The sequence below is a fragment of the Diceros bicornis genome, chromosome 13, assembly GCF_020826845.1.
Source record: "Diceros bicornis minor isolate mBicDic1 chromosome 13, mDicBic1.mat.cur, whole genome shotgun sequence".
Lineage (NCBI taxonomy): Eukaryota > Metazoa > Chordata > Mammalia > Perissodactyla > Rhinocerotidae > Diceros > Diceros bicornis.
Window position 1 is genome coordinate 34629004 of NC_080752.1, and position 18835 is coordinate 34647838.

Sequence of the window (18835 nt, forward strand, 5' to 3'; positions counted from 1 at the left end):
AAGAAAGTGATGGAGAAAAGGTTAATAACACTGATTAATCTTAAAAGTGTGTTGTGTCTATGGCTGTTACATTGTGATAAGCACAAAAAGTTTTCTTCCAGTGCTATCGGACTCAGCAAAGAAGTTGCTCACATCACTGAAGGAGTGAAGTTTGGCATCTTCCTTGTTTCACTTTCATCTTATTCTTGAACACGAACGAAAAGATCAATCAACATTCACGTCATGTATCAGATTTAGTGACAATCAATTTACTGGAGGAAAGAATTAGCAGATTGCGCTGAACTCCGTTTGTGGAATTGTGGTTGAGTTGCAATTGGGTTGGCCACAGTTACAAGAGAGGCATTCTGTAAGAATCAGCGGGCTCTATGGAATTGACAACAAATTTTACAATCAAGAGTAGTATATACTGTACTATTATCTGTGTATTGCGTGCTGTATATGCACCCCCCTGTCTCCCCAACCACTGGCTGTTAGACCTTTGCCAGCGCTCTACCGCCCGGGGTACTCCGAAGTTAGGAGGGCAGAGCGTGGAAGGGAAGTGGCAGAGGGGACAGCCAGGGGGGTGAGAGGAGAGCGGAGGAGGCTTGTGTCCCAGGGGCCAAGTGGGAAAGTGTTTCAGGAAGGACAGTTGACCATCTGGGTCAAGGTCTCTGACAGGCCACCAAGAGAGGAAGAAGAGAAAGGCCTTTTGGATTTGGTAGCAGAGTGGTTTTGATGGCGCGGTGGGGAGACAACGGGAAGAAAGGATTGGGTAGCAAGGACACACGACTCCTGAGGAGTTTTCCTATAAAGGGAGCTGAAGAAATGCGGGGGTGGATGGCCCAGGGAGGGTGAATTTTCAGGATGGGTGATATTGACAGCGTATCTGTGTGCTTGGTGATGGAGAGCGAGCAGGGGCAAGGCCAGGTGACACTCGAGTAGGGAAAGCGCACCCAGGGAGGATTGGGGCCGCACATCCGTTGTCCCAGGAGGGCAGCGTGGATGCGGGCTCACAGGCAGGTGGGCTGGCAGATGAAGCGGTGGGAAGAGGTAGGTTATCAGCTCTGGGTGAGGAGGGGGAGGAGGCGAGGGAGGTTTCTGGAGAGAGGAGAAGGTTTGGAATGGTTTTCTAGGACTGTGAAAGAGAAAAAAGCACCCAGAAATGTTGTAAGACTGCCAGTCAGTGCCAAGGGTCACTTGAGGTTAATGGTCACGAGTCTAAGTGGGCGCAGGTGTAGAGTGGGGGGAGAAGAGGATTTAACTGTGGCTGGAGCTTTGCTTAGGCAGCATGGCGGAGGGAAAGATGGCCAAAGGAGTTGAGAGTCGAGGGAGGGTTTACAGAATCTAAGCCAGGTGAAGGGAAGAGAGAATAGGAAGGGGTGCCAGCTGGTGAGAAGGGGGTAGAGAGGGCTCAGCCTTCAGTGGGTGCAGGTCCCGGTGGGGTTGAAGGCTTGGTAGAGCTGGTGTGCTAGAAGGAGTGAGCTGGCAGGTTAGGAGGTGGCATCAGAGGGGGTGCTAACAGGGGAGTTTGTAGTGGGCGTAGTTCCTGACAACGACAAAGTCTAGGGTCTGTCCAGGCGAGAGGGTGGCTGAGCCCGGGCAGAGGACAGGGTCACTGGAAGAGAGCAGGTCAAGGGACTGAGGGGCTAGGATGCTGGCACGTCACCCACGTGGCTATTGAAATAAAAAGTGGTGACAGCAGCACTGGAGACAGAGGCAGGAACCGGCACCCTCAAGGAACAAGGACAGAGCGACGATGATCTGGACATGACATTGAAGAGCAAGTGCGACCCCTGCCCACCTCGGGCCCAGTGGTGGCGGGGAGTGAGGGAGAAACCCACAGCTGAGAGGGCTGCAGGGGAGACCATGCCCACTGCGAGGTGCAGGTCTGTACAGAGCCCAGGTCAAGGAATCTCTCTGAGACGTGGTTGAAGCACCGTGCAGATGATGGTGCATGAGATTGGCCAGGAGTGCGGAGGATGAGATTGGCCGGGAGTCTGTAGGATGAGATTGGCCAGGAGTGGGGAGGATGAGATTGGCCGGGAGTGCAGAGGATGAGATTGAAGGAGAGTGGGGAGGATGAGATTGGCCGGGAGTGGGGGAGGATGAGATTGAAGGAGAGTCGGGGAGGATGAGATTGAATGAGAGTGGGGAGGATGAGATTGAAGGAGAATGGGGAGGATGAGATTGAAGGAGAGTGGGGGAGGATGAGATTGAAGGAGAATGGGGAGGATGAGATTGAAGGAGAGTGGGGAGGATGAGATTGGCCGGGAGTGGGGAGGATGAGATTGACTGGGAGTGGGGAGGATGAGATTGAAGGAGAGTGTGGAGGATGAGATTGAAGGAGAGTGAGGAGGATAAGATTGAAGGAGAGTGGGGGAGGATGCGATTGACTGGGAGTGGGGGAGGATGAGATTGGCAGGGAGTGGGGGAGGATGAGATTGAAGGAGAGTGGGGAGGATGAGATTGAAGGAGAGTGGGGGAGGATGTGATTGGCCGGGAGTGGGGGAGGATGAGATTGAAGGAGAGTGGGGAGGATGAGATTGACTGGGAGTGGGGGAGGATGAGATTGAAGGAGAGTGGGGAGGATGAGATTGAAGGAGAGTGGGGGAGGATGAGATTGAAGGAGAGTGGGGAGGATGAGATTGAAGGAGAGTGGGGGAGGATGAGATTGACCGGGAGTGGGGGAGGATGAGATTGGCCGGGAGTGGGGGAGGATGAGATTGAAGGAGAGTGGGGAGGATGAGATTGAAGGAGAGTGGGGGAGGATGAGATTGACCGGGAGTGGGGGAGGATGAGATTGACTGGGAGTGGGGGAGGATGAGATTGAAGGAGAGTGGGGAGGATGAGATTGAAGGAGAGTGGGGGAGGATGAGATTGGCCGGGAGTGGGGGAGGATGAGATTGAAGGAGAGTGGGGAGGATGAGATTGAAGGAGAGTGGGGGAGGATGAGATTGACCGGGAGTGGGGGAGGATGAGATTGGCTGGGAGTGGGGGAGGATGAGATTGAAGGAGAGTGGGGAGGATGAGATTGAAGGAGAGTGGGGGAGGATGAGATTGACTGGGAGTGGGGGAGGATGAGATTGAAGGAGAGTGGGGAGGATGAGATTGAAGGAGAGTGGGGGAGGATGAGATTGGCCGGGAGTGGGGGAGGATGAGATTGAAGGAGAGTGGGGAGGATGAGATTGAAGGAGAGTGGGGGAGGATGAGATTGACCGGGAGTGGGGGAGGATGAGATTGGCCGGGAGTGGGGGAGGATGAGATTGAAGGAGAGTGGGGAGGATGAGATTGAAGGAGAGTGGGGGAGGATGAGATTGAAGGAGAGTGGGGAGGATGAGATTGAAGGAGAATGGGGAGGATGAGATTGAAGGAGAGTGGGGAGGATGAGATTGGCCGGGAGTGGGGGAAGATGAGATTGAAGGAGAGTGGGGGAGGATGAGATTGAAGGAGAGTGGGGAGGATGAGATTGGCCGGGAGTGGGGGAGGATGAGATTGAAGGAGAGTGGGGAGGATGAGATTGGCCGGGAGTGGGGGAGGATGAGATTGAAGGAGAGTGGGGGAGGATGAGATTGAAGGAGAGTGGGGAGGATGAGATTGGCCGGGAGTGGGGGAGGATGAGATTGAAGGAGAGTGGGGAGGATGAGATTGGCCGGGAGTGGGGGAGGATGAGATTGAAGGAGAGTGGGGGAGGATGAGATTGAAGGAGAGTGGGGAGGATGAGATTGGCCGGGAGTGGGGGAGGATGAGATTGAAGGAGAGTGGGGAGGATGAGATTGGCCGGGAGTGGGGGAGGATGAGATTGAAGGAGAGTGGGGGAGGATGAGATTGGCCGGGAGTGGGGGAGGATGAGATTGAAGGAGAGTGGGGGAGGATGAGATTGGCCGGGAGTGGGGAAGATGAGAGATGGGGTCTGATTGGGGGATGAGAGTGCCGGAGACTTGGGTTCCTCCGGTAACTGATTCAGCAATGAGAAAGGGCATGTAAGATGGGAGGACTCCTGAATGTCTCGTGGTTCACCAGGATGGTAAGGTTGTGAGTGTGGGGTGGGGTAGGTGGGTCTTGCCAGCAGCCTGCGGGGCTCGGGGGTCCTCTCCACCCCAGCCTCAACTGTAAAACTAGGGCAATAATAAGTGGCTTGCAGGACTGTGACGAGCATCAGAGCCAGGCACTGAGTAGGACTTGGGATCATCGTAACTATGACCCCCGTCACCGTTGTCAATGCAGGCAGCTGTTTGATGGGGACAGAGTGACCGTGGTGGGGTTAGGATGTGGTTTCTCCAGAGGTTTAATATTTGGGTGGGTTCTCAGGGGTCCAGGAAAGGATGGAGGCAGGAGGATATTTCAAAGGAGCCTTCTGGCCTTGGCATCTTTGCTGTCGGGTGGGCGTCTGTAAGTGAACTTGACCTTGGGTGGCAGCCTTGAGGCTGATGGCTCTGCCCTGGGGCATGACAGTGGGGAGCCCTGACACATAGGGGAGGGAGAAACACCGACATGTAGTTCCCTCGTCCGACTCCCCTCTAGGATGTCAGCTCCACGTGGCCAAGGGCCTCATGGAAGCCTGGGGCCCAACCCAGTGCCCGGCACCGAGAGTCCAGGGGAGGAAGAAGGTCAAGATCGCCCCCAGAGGCCCTGTTGACTCAGCTCTGGGGGCCCTGTCGCCCAAGTTTGCAGAGCCCCCCTCCAGTCTATGGCCCAGGAAAGCTGGCCCCTGCTTACTTGTGGCCTGGAGGAGCTGGCGGTGCGAGGAGTGGCGTGGAGGCCCAGAGACGAATGCCCCAGGCTGGGACCTGGCAGACTGAGGGCTTCCCAACTCTCCTTTCTGGAGCCCAGTGCTCTGAGGTGTCAGGGGGATGTAGGGTATCAGGTGGATGGGGAGCAGTTGCACTGGGTCCTCACAGGAGTCAAGTCCTATATCTCCACTGGGTACAGACGGGCCTGAATCCCCCTGCAGGAGAGGGGAAATGGAGTCCATTTATTCATTTAACAAGTGTTTCTGAGCACCCACTACGGGCAGACCCCGTTATAGGTGCTGAGATACAGCACTGAGCAAATCAAACAAAACTCCCTGCCCTCGAGGAGCTGACCGTCTAGGAAAGATGGCAGTAACAGCATGATTAAGCATCAGAGCAGAGGAAGAGGGAGAGGGAGAGTGGAGGAGAGGTGGGAGTAAGGGGCAACTTTAAATGGAGTGAGGGGAAGCTCCTTGAGAAGGTGACATTTAAGCAGAGCCCTGAAGAGGGTAAAGGAATAAGCCTTGTGGATATCTGGGAGAAGAGCATTCTAGGCAGAGGAAACAGCCAGTGCAAAGGCCCTGAGGCAGGGCAGACCGGCAGCTTCATGGAACAGTAGGAAGTTCAGCGTGGCTGGAGCAGAGTGGCGAAGGGGAGTGAGTGGGGAGGAGGAGGTCAGGGAGGCGGCAACAGCAGATCAGGAGGGGCCTCGTATGCCACCGTGGGGACTCTGCCTTTTACCAAGCGTGAAGGGAACCACTGCCTTTGAGCCAAGGAACAACGCAATCTGACTTCATTGTGCTGTGTGCGGAACAGACTTGGGGGGCACAGGTGGGCCTAGGGAGACCAGTGATGCCCAGCCTCTAGGGGGCGGGGATGGCAGTGGAGGTGGCGAGAGGTGGTCGGCCAAATGGATTTCCTGTTGGGTTAGAGGATTTGGAAGTATCTGAGGGGGAGGCCGTCAGGTGGGGTGGGAGTGTCCAGAGGTTTGTGTCTCTGCTCTCTACAGCCTCGGGGTGCTGTTGGAGTGGAGGGGGTAAATCCCGTGGCTCGGCCCCCTCTCCCCCATTCTCCCTCTTTTGTCTGTTTTCTGTCCCGGGATCCACGCGAGGTCTGCGGAGAGGGCTCTGCCACTCAAACCAAGTTCAACAGCCATGGCTCTGCTCCAACCCCCTCATGTTACAGATGGGGAGACTGAGGCTGGGGGATGATGTGCCCACGGTGGGTCACAGGGGAATCAGTGGAGAGCTGGGACGGAGCCCACGCTGCCCGGTGCCCAGCCAGGCTGGTCTCCTGGCCAGTGGCAGCCCCACCCCCGCCGCTCCCCAATCCAGCTGCTGGAGGGTGCTGTGTGCCTCGCCTGGCAGCCCCAGCCCACGACCCCACTGTGGTCTCTCTCCTGAGCCCCTGCACCCTTGCGTCTCTCTTTTCTCTGCCAGTGATGTGCCCAAGGGTGCCGAGACCTTCGGGGTCTCTGAGAGCTCCGGGGTGAGGGTCTTCGTGGCCTACGACCCAGAGCAGGTGACAGTGCCAACAGGCCAGGCCCGCTGGCCTCTGGACGCCAGCGTGGATGTGATTGTATCCGTGGACGCAGCCAGTAAGGACGTAAATGATCTTAAGGTAAGAGGCCACTTCCCCACAGTAAGGGGCTGCATCTCCCCACCCCACCCCCACCCAAGCTAAGAGCCTCCCCCAAAGCATGCCCCCATTCATATATCACCCCCACTCCACCAAACCCCACAAGCTTTTGACACCTACATCCACACAACACACCCTGATACAACTCCACAGACACCTAACTCTCAAACCCACCCAACACCGCAGCATCGCATATACACACACGAATGAATACTCCCGTAAAGACACAGCCTGCCCACACCCCTTCAAGTTCACAAACACCCCACCTTAATCCCAGTTCTCAACCTACACACAGACCCCACAAGAGAAGCCCCCCGCTCTCACGTAGACAGGACTCCATAGCAACGCCCCGTGCACACACACGCTTGCGCGCAGACACGCGTACATCCCTGGGTGTGTATGTCTTTCATACCTAAGGAAGAAGGAAGCCTTCTCCTGCGCAGATCACACCCTCCTCGCTCCCCCCAGGCACCCACGTCACACAATGACCCAGTGATTCCTTGACTCGGCCCTTTCTCCCCTGGCAGGGAAGAGGCAGGGACTGTGCAGCGTTGAGAGCAGGGGCCCTGGAGCCTGCAGTGGGCTCAGATCCCACCTCCTCTGCTTACTGGCTCCGTGCCTGCAGGCAGGGCCCCCAGTGGCCTCATTATGAACAGGCCGGTCTACTGGGGCCGTCCTGGGGGCTCACTGAGATGGCCTGGGTGGAGCACTTGGCATGGGTTCTGGACCACGGGAAAAGCTCCGTGACCACTGGCTATTATTGTGTGTGTGTGTGTGGGGGGGTCATTGTTCTCATTTTGTAGACGAAGAAACAGAGGCCCAGAAAGTTAAGGAACTTGCCTAAGTCAATGGCAACAGCTGCCCCTTCCCTTTCTTTCTCTCTGACATCTCCATGGATTCCCAGGATCCAGCTGCTCCTCTGGGATCCGCCCCACCCCACCCAGCCTTCCTTGCTCCTCAGCCCAGCCCTGGGAGCCAGGGAGGCGTCCACAGCCTCTCCAGCTGGAGAAGGCAGCTCAGAGTCCCAGCTGGGAGCCCATGAGTCTGGGACCTTCGGCAGCGGGGAGGACCTGGGGGTCCCCTGCCTCCCCCGCCTCCAAACAGGGCTGTGGGGGGTGCGGGACGCACCCACCCCCCATCACTGCCATCTCTGAAGGGGCCGTGCTGGCTTAGGGCTGACGATGTCCCCACAGGTGAAGGTCTCCTACTTCGGGGAGCACGAGGGCGACGCCCTGGGCCACAGCGTGCTCCACCTCACGGGCGTCGGTAAGTGCCCCTCCCTGGCTCTCCGTGTGTCTTCCCTCCTCTCCATGTTGGCCGTTTGAGGGTCTTAGGGGAGCCCCCCAGTGCAAGGCCCATGGCCAGCTTCCTCCACTATCAAGGAGCTTGGCTTCTTCAGAGAGCTTCCATCCACTCTAGAACCCGGGGATGGGGACCCGGCAACACTGAGGGCCACAAGAATCTAGAAACTGCACTGCCTGTGGGTCAACAGCTAGATCCACAGTAGGCCTCTTTCGTCCGGAGTCCCGCCTGCCACGCTCATGGGAACGCCAAGACTCATCGCTAAACGTGGGAGAGCCATGCACCCCTGCGGCCAGGGCCCCGGGAACTGCGGAACCAGCACCTAGAACCTCAGGCCTAGACCCCAACCGCCAGGGTCAGGGCCACCGAGAGCTAGCAGTTCAGCTCAAGTAGATGAGCAGGAAACTCGAGAGCCGAAGACCTTGGTCCCACCAGCACGCAGAACCCCAGGGAGACGCCACAAGGGCTCCCGGGCTGGGGCGTGGTCCCCGGAACAGGGCTTCTGTTCTCATGGGCTCGGGGGGCAGAGCTTGCCCCTCCCTGGACACGATGGGTGTGAAGATGGGACTGGGGAGCCCCGGCAGCCCCTCTCCATCCCTTTTCAGACATCTCCCTCGACGTCGACACGGGCCGCACGGGCAAGGTGAAGAGCAGCCAAGGTGACAAGGTGAGACTCTCCTGGCTACCCCCGGATGGCAGGGTTGACAGGCAACCTGGGGATGGTCCTGGGGTGGTCCTCCAGAAGGGTGACAGATTCCTAGGGTCTGTGGTATCCAACAGTGTAGGAAACCCATCTGGTAACTGCCAAATTGGCACGAGTGGGCATTAACTTACACCGTGTGAGCGATGTGCTGTGTGACTCCTGTAAAACAGGTTGCCCTCTCTGAGTCTCTCTTGTGCCACCTTGGAATTGGGATGGGTTCTTTCCCTTGGTGCCGTTTCTATCACCTGGGCTGTATTTGGACACTCAAACGTGGTAGGTGCTTCATTAAAGGTCGTTGGGTGACTGAATGAAGGCTAGGAGAAGACAAGGCTTCTGGTAGAAGAGGCTGGGTGGGTGGCCCCAGTCAGATCCTGAAGAATGAGGAGGAGACTGGGGTGGGCTCAAGGCGTTACCACACAGGAAGTATCTGGAAGCTGTCCTGGGAGGGGTAGAAGGTATAGTTTTTAGGGAAAGACCCCAGAGATGAAGCCTGGATCACAAGGCTTTGAGGACAAGATGGGGCAGGGCTGCCATGGGTGGCTGTGCAGGTTGTTCACTGTACAAAGTGGTGAGTGGGGGCTATGATACAAATCACGTCTTGGTCCCTGGTGCAGGGCAGCATTTACCCAGTGGGGTGGGTGAGAGTGCCACAGAGGCTAGCAGTGGCCCTGTGCAGTCCCCCAGACCTGAGTTGGAATCCCAGCTATGTGACTTGGGGCTCACTTCCCAGAGCCTTTCTTCCCTCTTCCATGAAATGGGGAAAGTGAGCCCTGCTTTGCAGGGTCTGGTGGGCGTAAAGTGGAGGCGCGGCAGGGAGAGCTGCAATCACAGAGCGAAGGTCCAGCTCTGAGCTCGGACCTCCTTGTGGGGCCCTCAGGACTGCGAGTGGACATCAGAGACGCCTGTGGGCCAGGCCCCAGGAGAGCGCTGGAGTGGGGAGAGTCTCCCAGGGATTCTGAGGCCCCGTCAACGTCAGGGCAAGGCAGCCTCTGTCCCCCAGGCAGGGCCAAAGCTCAGCAGGCTGGTGAAGGCCATTTCTAGGTATGGTGACATCACCCTTCCTCTTCCAGTGTGGTAGTTGGGTGTATATGGTTGCACAGGTTGTTCACTGCACAAGACTGGGGCGGCTCTGGGTCTAGAGGCTTGGAGCTCCAGTCCCCAAATCTATGATCCCTCTTTAAGTCTTTAAGCAAACTCAGAATACAAAAGTCTCCAAGTTAACAAAGCGGCCCGCCCTAGCCACGTCCACACCTCCTTCCCAGAGCCCCCTGGGTCCCACTGACCCCAAAGCCACTTGTCTGCCACAGAAAACCTGGTGCTGGGGCCCTGAGGGCTATGGGGCTGTCCTGCTGGTGAACTGTGACCGAGATAGTCCCAGGTCTAGGGGGCTCGACCTCGCCAACAGGCAGCTGATGTCGCTGGATGGTGAGTGACAGAAGGGGTGTGTGGGGTAGTCCAGGGTGATGGTGTGGGGCGGTAGAAAGCTGGGGGGGTGGGGGGGCCTGTCGGTGGGGTGGAGGGAGGATCATCTCACGGGTGCCACTCTCTCCAGACCTGCAGGACATGTCCCCGATGGTGCTGAGCTGTGATGGCCCAGACAAGCTCTTCGACAGCCACAAGCTGGTCTTGAACGTGCCGTTTTCTGATGCCAAGAGAGTGCGGGTCTTCTGTGCTAGGGGTGAGTGGCCTGGCGGGGCGTCTTCCCTCCCTGCTCCATCCTCGGCCTCCCAAGCTCTCTCTTTCTTCTCTCACCCCCTTCTCTCCCTTCCTTCCACCATCTTTTCGTAATCTCGCTACAGCTGGCAATCGGCCACCCCATCAGCACACAACACATCATCTGAGAGGGAGGTTCGAAAACTAGTCCTATTTTACAGAGGGGCAACTGAGGCTTGGATGCACGAATTCACTGTCTTAAGCTCACAAAACCAGCTGGGGGTGGAGCAGGCATTCAAACCCAGGTTTCTTGAGCGCCAAACCCCTCCTCTCTCCACTGCCCCCCCTTACCCCCACCCTCTGGTCCGTCAGCGTGGAATGGGCCCCCGAGGCAGGCCAAGCACTGCCAGGCTGGGTGAGGCGGGGGCAGGAACAGAGAAGCTGAGGTCCACGTCTGCTCTCAGATCCCGGCTGCTCTGCCAGAGATTTTATTCATCAAAGTCTGTGGCTTAAAAAAAATATACCGATGCTTAACCCTCAGGTGCCCTCACTCATTTTTATAAATACCAAGAGGCCTCTCCTGCCCCTTCCTCCTTCCTCTTCACCCTCCTCTGTTCAAACTGACCCAGAACTTGTTGTTCTGGCTGAAGGAGTCTGGCAGGAGCTAGAAGGTTCCTTCCCGTGCACGGATGGTGGAAGTTCGGGCAGAGGCCCGACTTGAAGAAGCTCACTGTGATACCAGAACACATGCAAAGTCCCAGTGAGTGAACTCACAGCCTTTCCTGCTGTGACCGAGAGCGTGCCGGGGTGACATTTCCTCAGGGAGGAGGAAAGAGGGCTGGGCAGAACTGCTACGTGCCAGGTGGTTTTTAAAATAAATGGAGGTGAAATTCACATAACATAAAATTAACCATTTTATTTTATTTTTTTTTATTTATTTTTTTAAAGATTTTATTTATTTATTTTTTCCCCCCCAAAGCCCCAGTAGATAGTTTTATGTCATAGCTGCACATCCTTCTAGTTGCTGTATGTGGGACGTGGCCTCAGCATGGCCAGAGAAGCGGTGCACGCCCGGGACCCGAACCCGGGCCGCCAGCATCAGAGGGCGCGCACTTAACCGCTAAGCCACAGGGCCGGCCCAAAATTAACCATTTTAAAGTGAACAGTTCAGTGACGTTGAGTACATTCTCAATGTTGTGCAACCACCACCTCTATCTAGTTCCAAGACATTTTCATCTTCCCCCAAATAAATCCCTGTCTCCACTGTCAGTCCCTCCCATCCCCCGCCCCCCTCCAGCCCTAGGCAACCACTAATCTGCTTTCTGTCCCTACGGATTTGCCTATTTTGGACATTTCATATAAATGGAATCATAGTATACATGGCCTTTTGTATCTGGCTTCTTTCACTTGTAATGTTTTTAAGGTTCATCCATGTTGTAGCATGTATCAATACTTTATTCCTTTTTATGGATGAATAATATTCCATTGTATGGATATACCACATTTTGTTTATCCATTCATCCATTGATGGATATTTTGGGTTTTTTTCACCTTTCATGCCAGCTGCTTTTATCTCCTTATGTGGTTTAAAGCTTACACCAACCTCGTGAGATATGTAATTTAGCCCATTTTACAGATGAGGAACTGAGGCTCAGAGAGGTTGAGTCACTGAGCCAAGGTCACACAGCTTACACACAGCAGAGCTGGAGAGGAGCCCAAGTAGATCTAACACGAAAGTGGCTCTGCCCCTGGATTCCCGTCCTCAGGTTTCCTGTCCTCCTGTCCTCACAGCCACACACCCCTGTTCCAGCACTGTCCCCTGACACTGGCTCCCCCTAGGTGGCAATTCCCTCTCAGACTACAAGCAAGTGCTGGGGCCGCAGCGTCGGTCCTACGAAGTCAAGCGGCAGGTGGGGGAGCGGCAGATCAGCTTCTACGTGGAGGGGCTCACCTTCCCCGACGCTAATTTCCTGGGGCTGGTCTCCCTCAGCGTCAGCCTGGTGGACACCAGGGTATGTACAGTGTTGGGGGCTGGGATGCGGGCGGAGGGCTTGGGGGACCAGTTTGGAGGCTCCAGGGCTGGGCAGGCCGGGGGCTGGGGGTCTTGAGGCCTGATGGGGCTCCCTGCAGGGCCCACTGAGTCCTCATTTTCCCCTCAGACCCTGCCTGAGGTGCCCCTCTTCACAGACAGCGTGGCCTTCCGCGTGGCTCCCTGGATCATGACCCCCAACACCCAGCCCCCCCTGGAGCTGTATGTGTGCAGGTGAGGCCTCATCTCCCCGCAGCTCTCCCACCGTCTCTGGACTCCTAGAGTCAGGAGGAGAACGCTGTGTCTGGGGCTGGCCCCTCACTCAGACCAGACGGATTCATGGAGGGCACCCACGGGCACGGGCCAGGTGCAGGACAGCAGCGGGCTGCTTAGGCCTGTCCCCCCCCTGCCCCGAGCAGCTAAGGCCCCAGCCGAGGTCACTGGCTCAGGCTCCAGGGCCCCTGCCCCTGCCCTGTCCTGCCTGCAGCAGCCTCGGAGCATCTCGGGTTTAGCTTGGGCCATGGGACCAGGCCCTGTTCAGGCTGCTGGTGGCTGCAGGAGACCTAGCCCAGCCCTGACGTGGGGGTGCTCCTGGGCCTGCAGAGAACATGGCAACCAGCCTCCAGGATCCTCTGTGAGCCCTGGCCCAGCCCAGGTCCCCGGTCCTCCTGTCATCTCTCAGAATCCTTGTCAGGCCCCTTGATGGCTGGGTGAGGCTCGACTGACATGGCCACTCCAGGCCCCTGGATCAGAGGTCAGACCACAGTTGACGTGGAACATAAGTCAAAAGGCCGGGAAGGGTGTGGCCAAACAGGTTTGCTCTGCTCACCTGGGTCCAGGTGCGTGCAGGTGTTCAGAAGGGAATTCTTTCTTTCTTCTTGCTCACAACCCCACCCTGACTCCTCTCTTTAGGCCAGTTGTGCGGGACAGGAGTAGACGGGGCTACCTGCCCCCTCACTACCACCTTAACCAGTGAGATTCAGTCCCCAGGTCACCTCCTCCAGGGCTGTCCCTGCTGGCCTCGGTGTCCTGCCTCTGGGCCCTTGGCTGGCCCCTCACCTTGGATCTGCCACCTGATGTGATCTGGGGACGTATCTGTCTGTGTCATTAGCCCACGAGCCTCTCTAGGGCAGGGACTGTGTTTGAACCCCTGTCCGCAAGGGCCACACAGGGCCCAGCACAGACCAGATCAAGGCGCCCCCAGCCATGCCCCCATCTCCGGGCCCTGAGGCCAAGGCCACAGTCAGAGGTCATTGTCATGCTCCCTCTCCATGTGTTTTGCAGAGTGATAGACTCTCATGGCTCAAATGACAAATTTCTGGGTGATGTGTCTGACCTGGCACTGAAAGCCAACTGCAAGCTGATCATCTGCCCTTGGACTGAAAATCGAAATGACCGCTGGATCCAGGTGGGTGTGGGAGCAGACACTGCAAAGAGTGCGGGCCGCCCGGGGGGGCCTGAGCCGCCCTCCTTCAGCCCGGCTTTGGGTAGGGGGCCTGCACGGGTTCCCAGAGGACCTCGGTCTCCCTCTCCCGAGAGAAGCCCGGCCAGCCTGGGGGGTTGGGACTCGGCGGGGGGCGGGGGGGCCATGCGGCTTAAGGGAACGCTTCCCTGCTGCCTGCATCACCTGGTCTCTCTCGCTTCCCCCCAGATGCTCTGGTCCCAGACAGAACCCACTTCCGGCTGAGGTCCCAAGAGGCCTCACTTCCACCTCCTCCTCACCCTGGCCCCCTCCCCAGGTCTTGGGGAGGATCTGCGGCGCCCCCGCCGCCCCAGGCCTGGGGCATCCCCCGTTCTGAAAACCACACGCACAGAGGAGGTCACTGTGGTCCTTTCCTCTCCCTCCCAGGACGAGATGGAGTTTGGCTACATCGAGGCCCCTCACAAATCCTTCCCGGTGGTCTTTGACTCCCCCAGAGACAGAGGCCTGAAGGACTTCCCCTATGAGAGGATCCTGGTATGTGGCAAAGGGCAGAGTGGGGAACCTTTGGGTGGCTCCTCCTGTAGGACCCTCCATCAGTCTTGCCTGGTCCTGGTCCTTTAAGGGGGCAAAAGGACACAGGCAGTGGGATCCGGTGGGATCCACAGAATATGTAAACGATATGCAAATCACATGCAAATTGCCCCCATAGGGAAGGGCAGGCCAGCAAAATCTTCCTGGGGGAGGGTTGGGGTGGGGGGGGAGCTTCTCCTCCAAGGGGGATTCAACAGAGGGGTCTGCCCTGGGGAGACCAAACTGCCTTTTGGAGGGAATGCTCCTCATGGCTCTTACTTTTATGAGCTGGGGCCTCTCTTCAGGTAACAAATGCTTTCTGAAGACCTACTGTGTGCCAGGCACTCCACTGCCTCTTATGCACAGAAGGGCCACGAGAGCAGCTCCAGCATCTGTGTGCTGACTCCCAGGCACTCCCCCTGGAGTGACACGGTTGCTCATTTAATCCACGTGGCACTGTTATGGATAATTGCTATTATTATTCCTTCTTTACTGAGGCTGAGAGAGGTTAAGTAACTTCCCCAAGGCCACGCAGCTAGTTAGTGGTGGCATCAAGATGCAAAACCAGAGGGGCTGCCTCCCCAGCCCCTGCACTTAACCACTAAGCTAAACTGCCTTTCGAGGTGGGCCTGGGTCTCGCAGCTCACCATCTCTGCCTGTTTACCGATTCCCACTCCCCCACCGCCTGGACAATGCCAGTGTCCGGGTAGGGGCTGCGATGGGGAAGTCCGGGAGCTTGCGGGCTTTCACCCCAGCCTGGAGGGGTCAGGGACGAGTCCCAGCGCAGGTGACAATGACCCCAAGCCCTGGGCTTGACCTGGCCGGAGCATTTTTCACTGATTTCTGCTCTTATCTTCATCATTTCCTTCCTTCTACTTTTTTTTTAATTGAGATATAATTTACATATAACATTATATTAGTTTCAGGTGTACAGTGTAACAATTCGATGTAGGTATACACTGTGAGATGATCACCATGCTAAGTCTAGTTAACATCCATCACCACCACATGGTTACACATTTTTGTCTTGTGATGAGAACTTTTAAGATCTACTCTCTTAGCAACTTTCAGACAAACAATACAGTATCATTAATTATAGTCCCCATGCTGTGCATTACATCCCCAGGACTTATTTATCTCATAACTGGAAGCTTGTACCTTTTGACCCCCTTCACCCACTCCCCACCCTCCGCCCCTGGCAACCACCAATCTGTTATCTGTATGTATGACTTCGGTTTTTAAAAAAATTCGTATTCCACATATAAGTGAGATCATACAGTATTTGTCTTTCTCTGACTTATTTCCTTAGCATAATGCCCTCAAGGTCCATCCACGTTGTTACAAATGGCGGGATTTCCTTCTTTTTTATGGCTGAGTAGTATTCCACTGTATATATATACGCCACATCTTCTTTATCCATTCATCAGTCAGTGGTCACTCGGGTTGTTTCCATGTCTTGGCGATTGTGAATAAAGCTGCTGTGAACATGGGCATGCAAATATCTCTTCAATTATTTTTCCTTCCTTCTACTTTTTTTCAGTTTAATTCGCCATTCTTTTCCTAGCTGGAAACGGAAGCTACGATTTTTCAACTCTTTCTCCTCCTGATAGACATGTTTAGAGCGACAGAAATTCCTTGGACGTGTAGCTTCACTAGCATCCCACAAGTTTTAATGTGCTGTATTTTTATTACCTTCCCTTCAAAATACTGTCTAATTTACACTTTGATTTCTTCTTTGACCTGTGGGTTCTTTAGAAGCGTGTTGCCTAATTTCCCAATATTTGGGGATTTTCTAGTTATTGTTCTGTTATTGGCGGGGACTTTAATTGCACGGTGCTCAGAGAACGGGGGGTTTGGGAAAGTGGATAGAGGTTGTTTTTCGGGGGGGGTCCCCTGGCATCACCCGCCCCCCACCAAGAGCTGTCTCTTCCTTCCTAACTGACCCCTCCTTCGGGGGGGGTCTTGCCGGTCCTCCCCTAGGGTCCTGACTTTGGATATGTCACCAGGGAGATCCTGTTGTCTGGCGCCTCTGGCCTCGACTCCTTCGGCAACCTCGATGTCAGCCCGCCGGTGACGGTGGGCGGCAAGGAGTATCCCCTGGGCCGGATCCTCATCGGCAGCAACTTCCCCAAGTGAGAGGCCAGGGTGGAGGGTGGCAGGGGGCCTGGGGGACCCTCCAACTCCATCTCCACGAACACAGCTGCCCAGTCTGAGAAGTGGCCTTAATTCCCCGCGTGGAAGCCTAGAATCAAAGACTCAGAGTCCTAGAATCTTAGATTTTAAAGGTCCCAGAATCTTAGGAGAAAACTCACAACCAGTGGCCCACGGTCTTTTGGCCTGCCTGGTATTTTATGAGCTTATTTAGTCACCAACATTTTATATATCTATCTCAGGAGGTCTCATGTAAAAAGCCAGATGTCTGGTTCTTTTGAAAAATCAGAAGAGCTGGGGAGGTGATGTGCCACCTGGAGAAGAGGTAGGAGATGGACCTGTTGACTTCTCCCCAAACAGCTGCAGTCCTAGCAGCAGCTTGAAAGGGCCCAGAGGCACCAGGTGGCTGCAGGTGAGCGAGTGGCTGGTCAGGATACCGGGGTGACAGAGGTGACTCAGTGGGTCCCACCCGGGACAGCTGTCATCAGGCAGGAAACAAGGTATTTAGGATTTAGTGTGCAGACAGGTGACAGTGTCGGCTAAATCCCGCTGGACGGGTCCCCACCCCGCCTCCAGGCAACCAAAGAATGGGGTGTGCGGCCGGGCATCCTGGTGGGGTCCCCGGCTTCCTGCCTGAGATTATGCCCGCCACAGCACCGAGGTCACCTTCTCATTTGTGTGGGGTTGGCATGGCGCCCAGGCATGCCCCAGCGTGTCCCCCAAGCCCTGGCTGACCACCTGATCTTGGACCCAGAGCAGCCAGGCAGCCCTGGGAGGGTCACCCAACCTCAAGTGGTGACCCTGGTGGCCTCAGGGCTCTGGGTCGGGTGAGGCGAGGGCTCCTGGCACCAACCCCAGGTACGTGGCTGGGTGCCTGGGGCTGAGGTTGGCCAGGGCAAGAGGAATGTGCTCACCTTGCTGGTGACTCACGCCCAGCTCCTACTGTGGGGCTGGATTCCACCCCCAGCCCTGGGGGCGGAAGGGCCTCGGGGCCTCCGGGCAGTTATTCTGTGGGGAGGGGCCTGGGAGCACACGCTTTAGAATCAGGTGGACTTGGGTTCGAGTCCTGGCTCGAACACTGGACAAAAGTTACTGATCACCCACCGTGTGCCACGAGCAGAACGCTTTGCCAGGTTACCTCTGTTATTCTTACCACCGCCCTGTGAGGTGGGGACTGTTATCCCCATTCGACGGACGAGGAAGCTGAGGCTGAGAAAAGTGAAGTGAATGCACTCATTCGCGCATTCGTTTACCAATTCAATAAGGATTTATTGAGACTTCCCTTACGCCAGGCCTGGGGCCCGGTGCTGGGGGTGAAAGAAATGTTCTAGAAGCTCCCAGGCTCAGAGCAAGGACCCAGGATGGGAACGTGTGGGGTCTTTGGTGCAGCTGTGCCCCACTCCATCAGCCATGGGGTTGAAAATCAGGAAGAAGGCCCTTGGTGGACAGGTGGGGCCCTGGCGCTGAGAGAGGGGCAGCTACCACTTAGGACCACACAGCAAGTCAGTGGTATAGTCAGAGTCCAGGTCTCCTCCTTGAGCCCCAAACTAAAATTTAACACCAGGCGCTGTCCTGTGTTCCCATCTTGGCTTCTGATCCCAGCAGTGAACAAAACAGACAACCTACATACACTCTAGCAGGGAGAAACAGACAGTAAGCAAACATAATAAATAAGTAAATACTATGGCATTTTAGATAAAGGAAGCCTTGGTGAGAAGCTGACATTTAAACAAAGCCCTGAAGGAAATGAGGGAGTTAAAAGATGTGGTTTTTGGGGAGGCAAGTGTGCAAGGGAGTGGAAACAGCCAGTACAAAGGCCCTGAGGCAGGAGTGTGACAGAGACACTAGAGGAACAGCAAGGAGGCCGGTGCAGCTGGAGCAGAGTGAGCAAGGAGGGGCGTGGGGGAGGATGAGGTCAGAGAGCTCGGCAGGGCAGAGTTCAGATCATGACCTGGACCTGTTCTTTGTGCTATATCATAGGGTTCTCATGCGGATTCAACAAGATACTTAGTGTGAGGAGACTCAGGCAGGCACACAGTAGGTGCTCAACAAAGGCCCCGGCCATTCTCTGCTATCTTGGGTTCTCCACGTTCTGCTCCTCACGTTTAACACGTTTGAGCAATTCTGCCTCCTGGTGGCGGCTTTGATGTGACTCAGAGACCAGGTCCGACGCCTCCCAGGGCTGGAGTCACCTGGTCCACGCCCCGGCCTCCAGGCAGAGGACTCGGCCCCCTCCTCAACCTTACGTGTTTCTGATTCCTGCCACTTTCTGCTCACAAACAATTTCTGAAGCCCAGCTCTTCTCCACCATCTCACCGTTTTTAAGAAGTCTTTGAAAATTGCCAGCTCTATGTTAAAATAACAGAAAGACTAGAAAAATATTTTCCACGATCCCATCCCCAAAATCGAATCAGTGTTGTCATGTGTCACTGCTTGTCAAGACTCGCTTCTAGTCTTCATCTGTGACGTATTCGAGTCACATAGACCCTGGACGTTAGACAGCTGTTCAGAAGCGTCAATATCATTCACAAATATTTTTCGAGCCTCTATTAGGTAAGAGGTGCAGGGGATACAGCAGTGAACCCAGGTCCTCCTGGAGCTTACATTCTAGAAGGATGCCAGATGATCAATAAGATATCAAGTATGCCAAATAGTAC

The 18835-nt window shown here is 55.8% G+C and overlaps 1 protein-coding gene across 1 annotated transcript in view; it reads left to right on the forward strand.

Annotated features, from left to right (window-relative positions):
- The window catches only part of PADI1 (peptidyl arginine deiminase 1), a 38690-nt gene that overhangs the window by 11889 nt on the left and 7966 nt on the right, over positions 1–18835 (forward strand). Inside the window, exons 2-11 of the mRNA XM_058553025.1 lie at positions 6149–6329; positions 7541–7613; positions 8255–8316; positions 9660–9777; positions 9905–10030; positions 11845–12017; positions 12165–12268; positions 13319–13442; positions 13884–13991; positions 16008–16159. Of these exons, the coding sequence (XP_058409008.1) occupies positions 6149–6329; positions 7541–7613; positions 8255–8316; positions 9660–9777; positions 9905–10030; positions 11845–12017; positions 12165–12268; positions 13319–13442; positions 13884–13991; positions 16008–16159 (1221 nt within the window). The remainder of the gene's footprint in view (positions 1–6148; positions 6330–7540; positions 7614–8254; positions 8317–9659; positions 9778–9904; positions 10031–11844; positions 12018–12164; positions 12269–13318; positions 13443–13883; positions 13992–16007; positions 16160–18835) is intronic.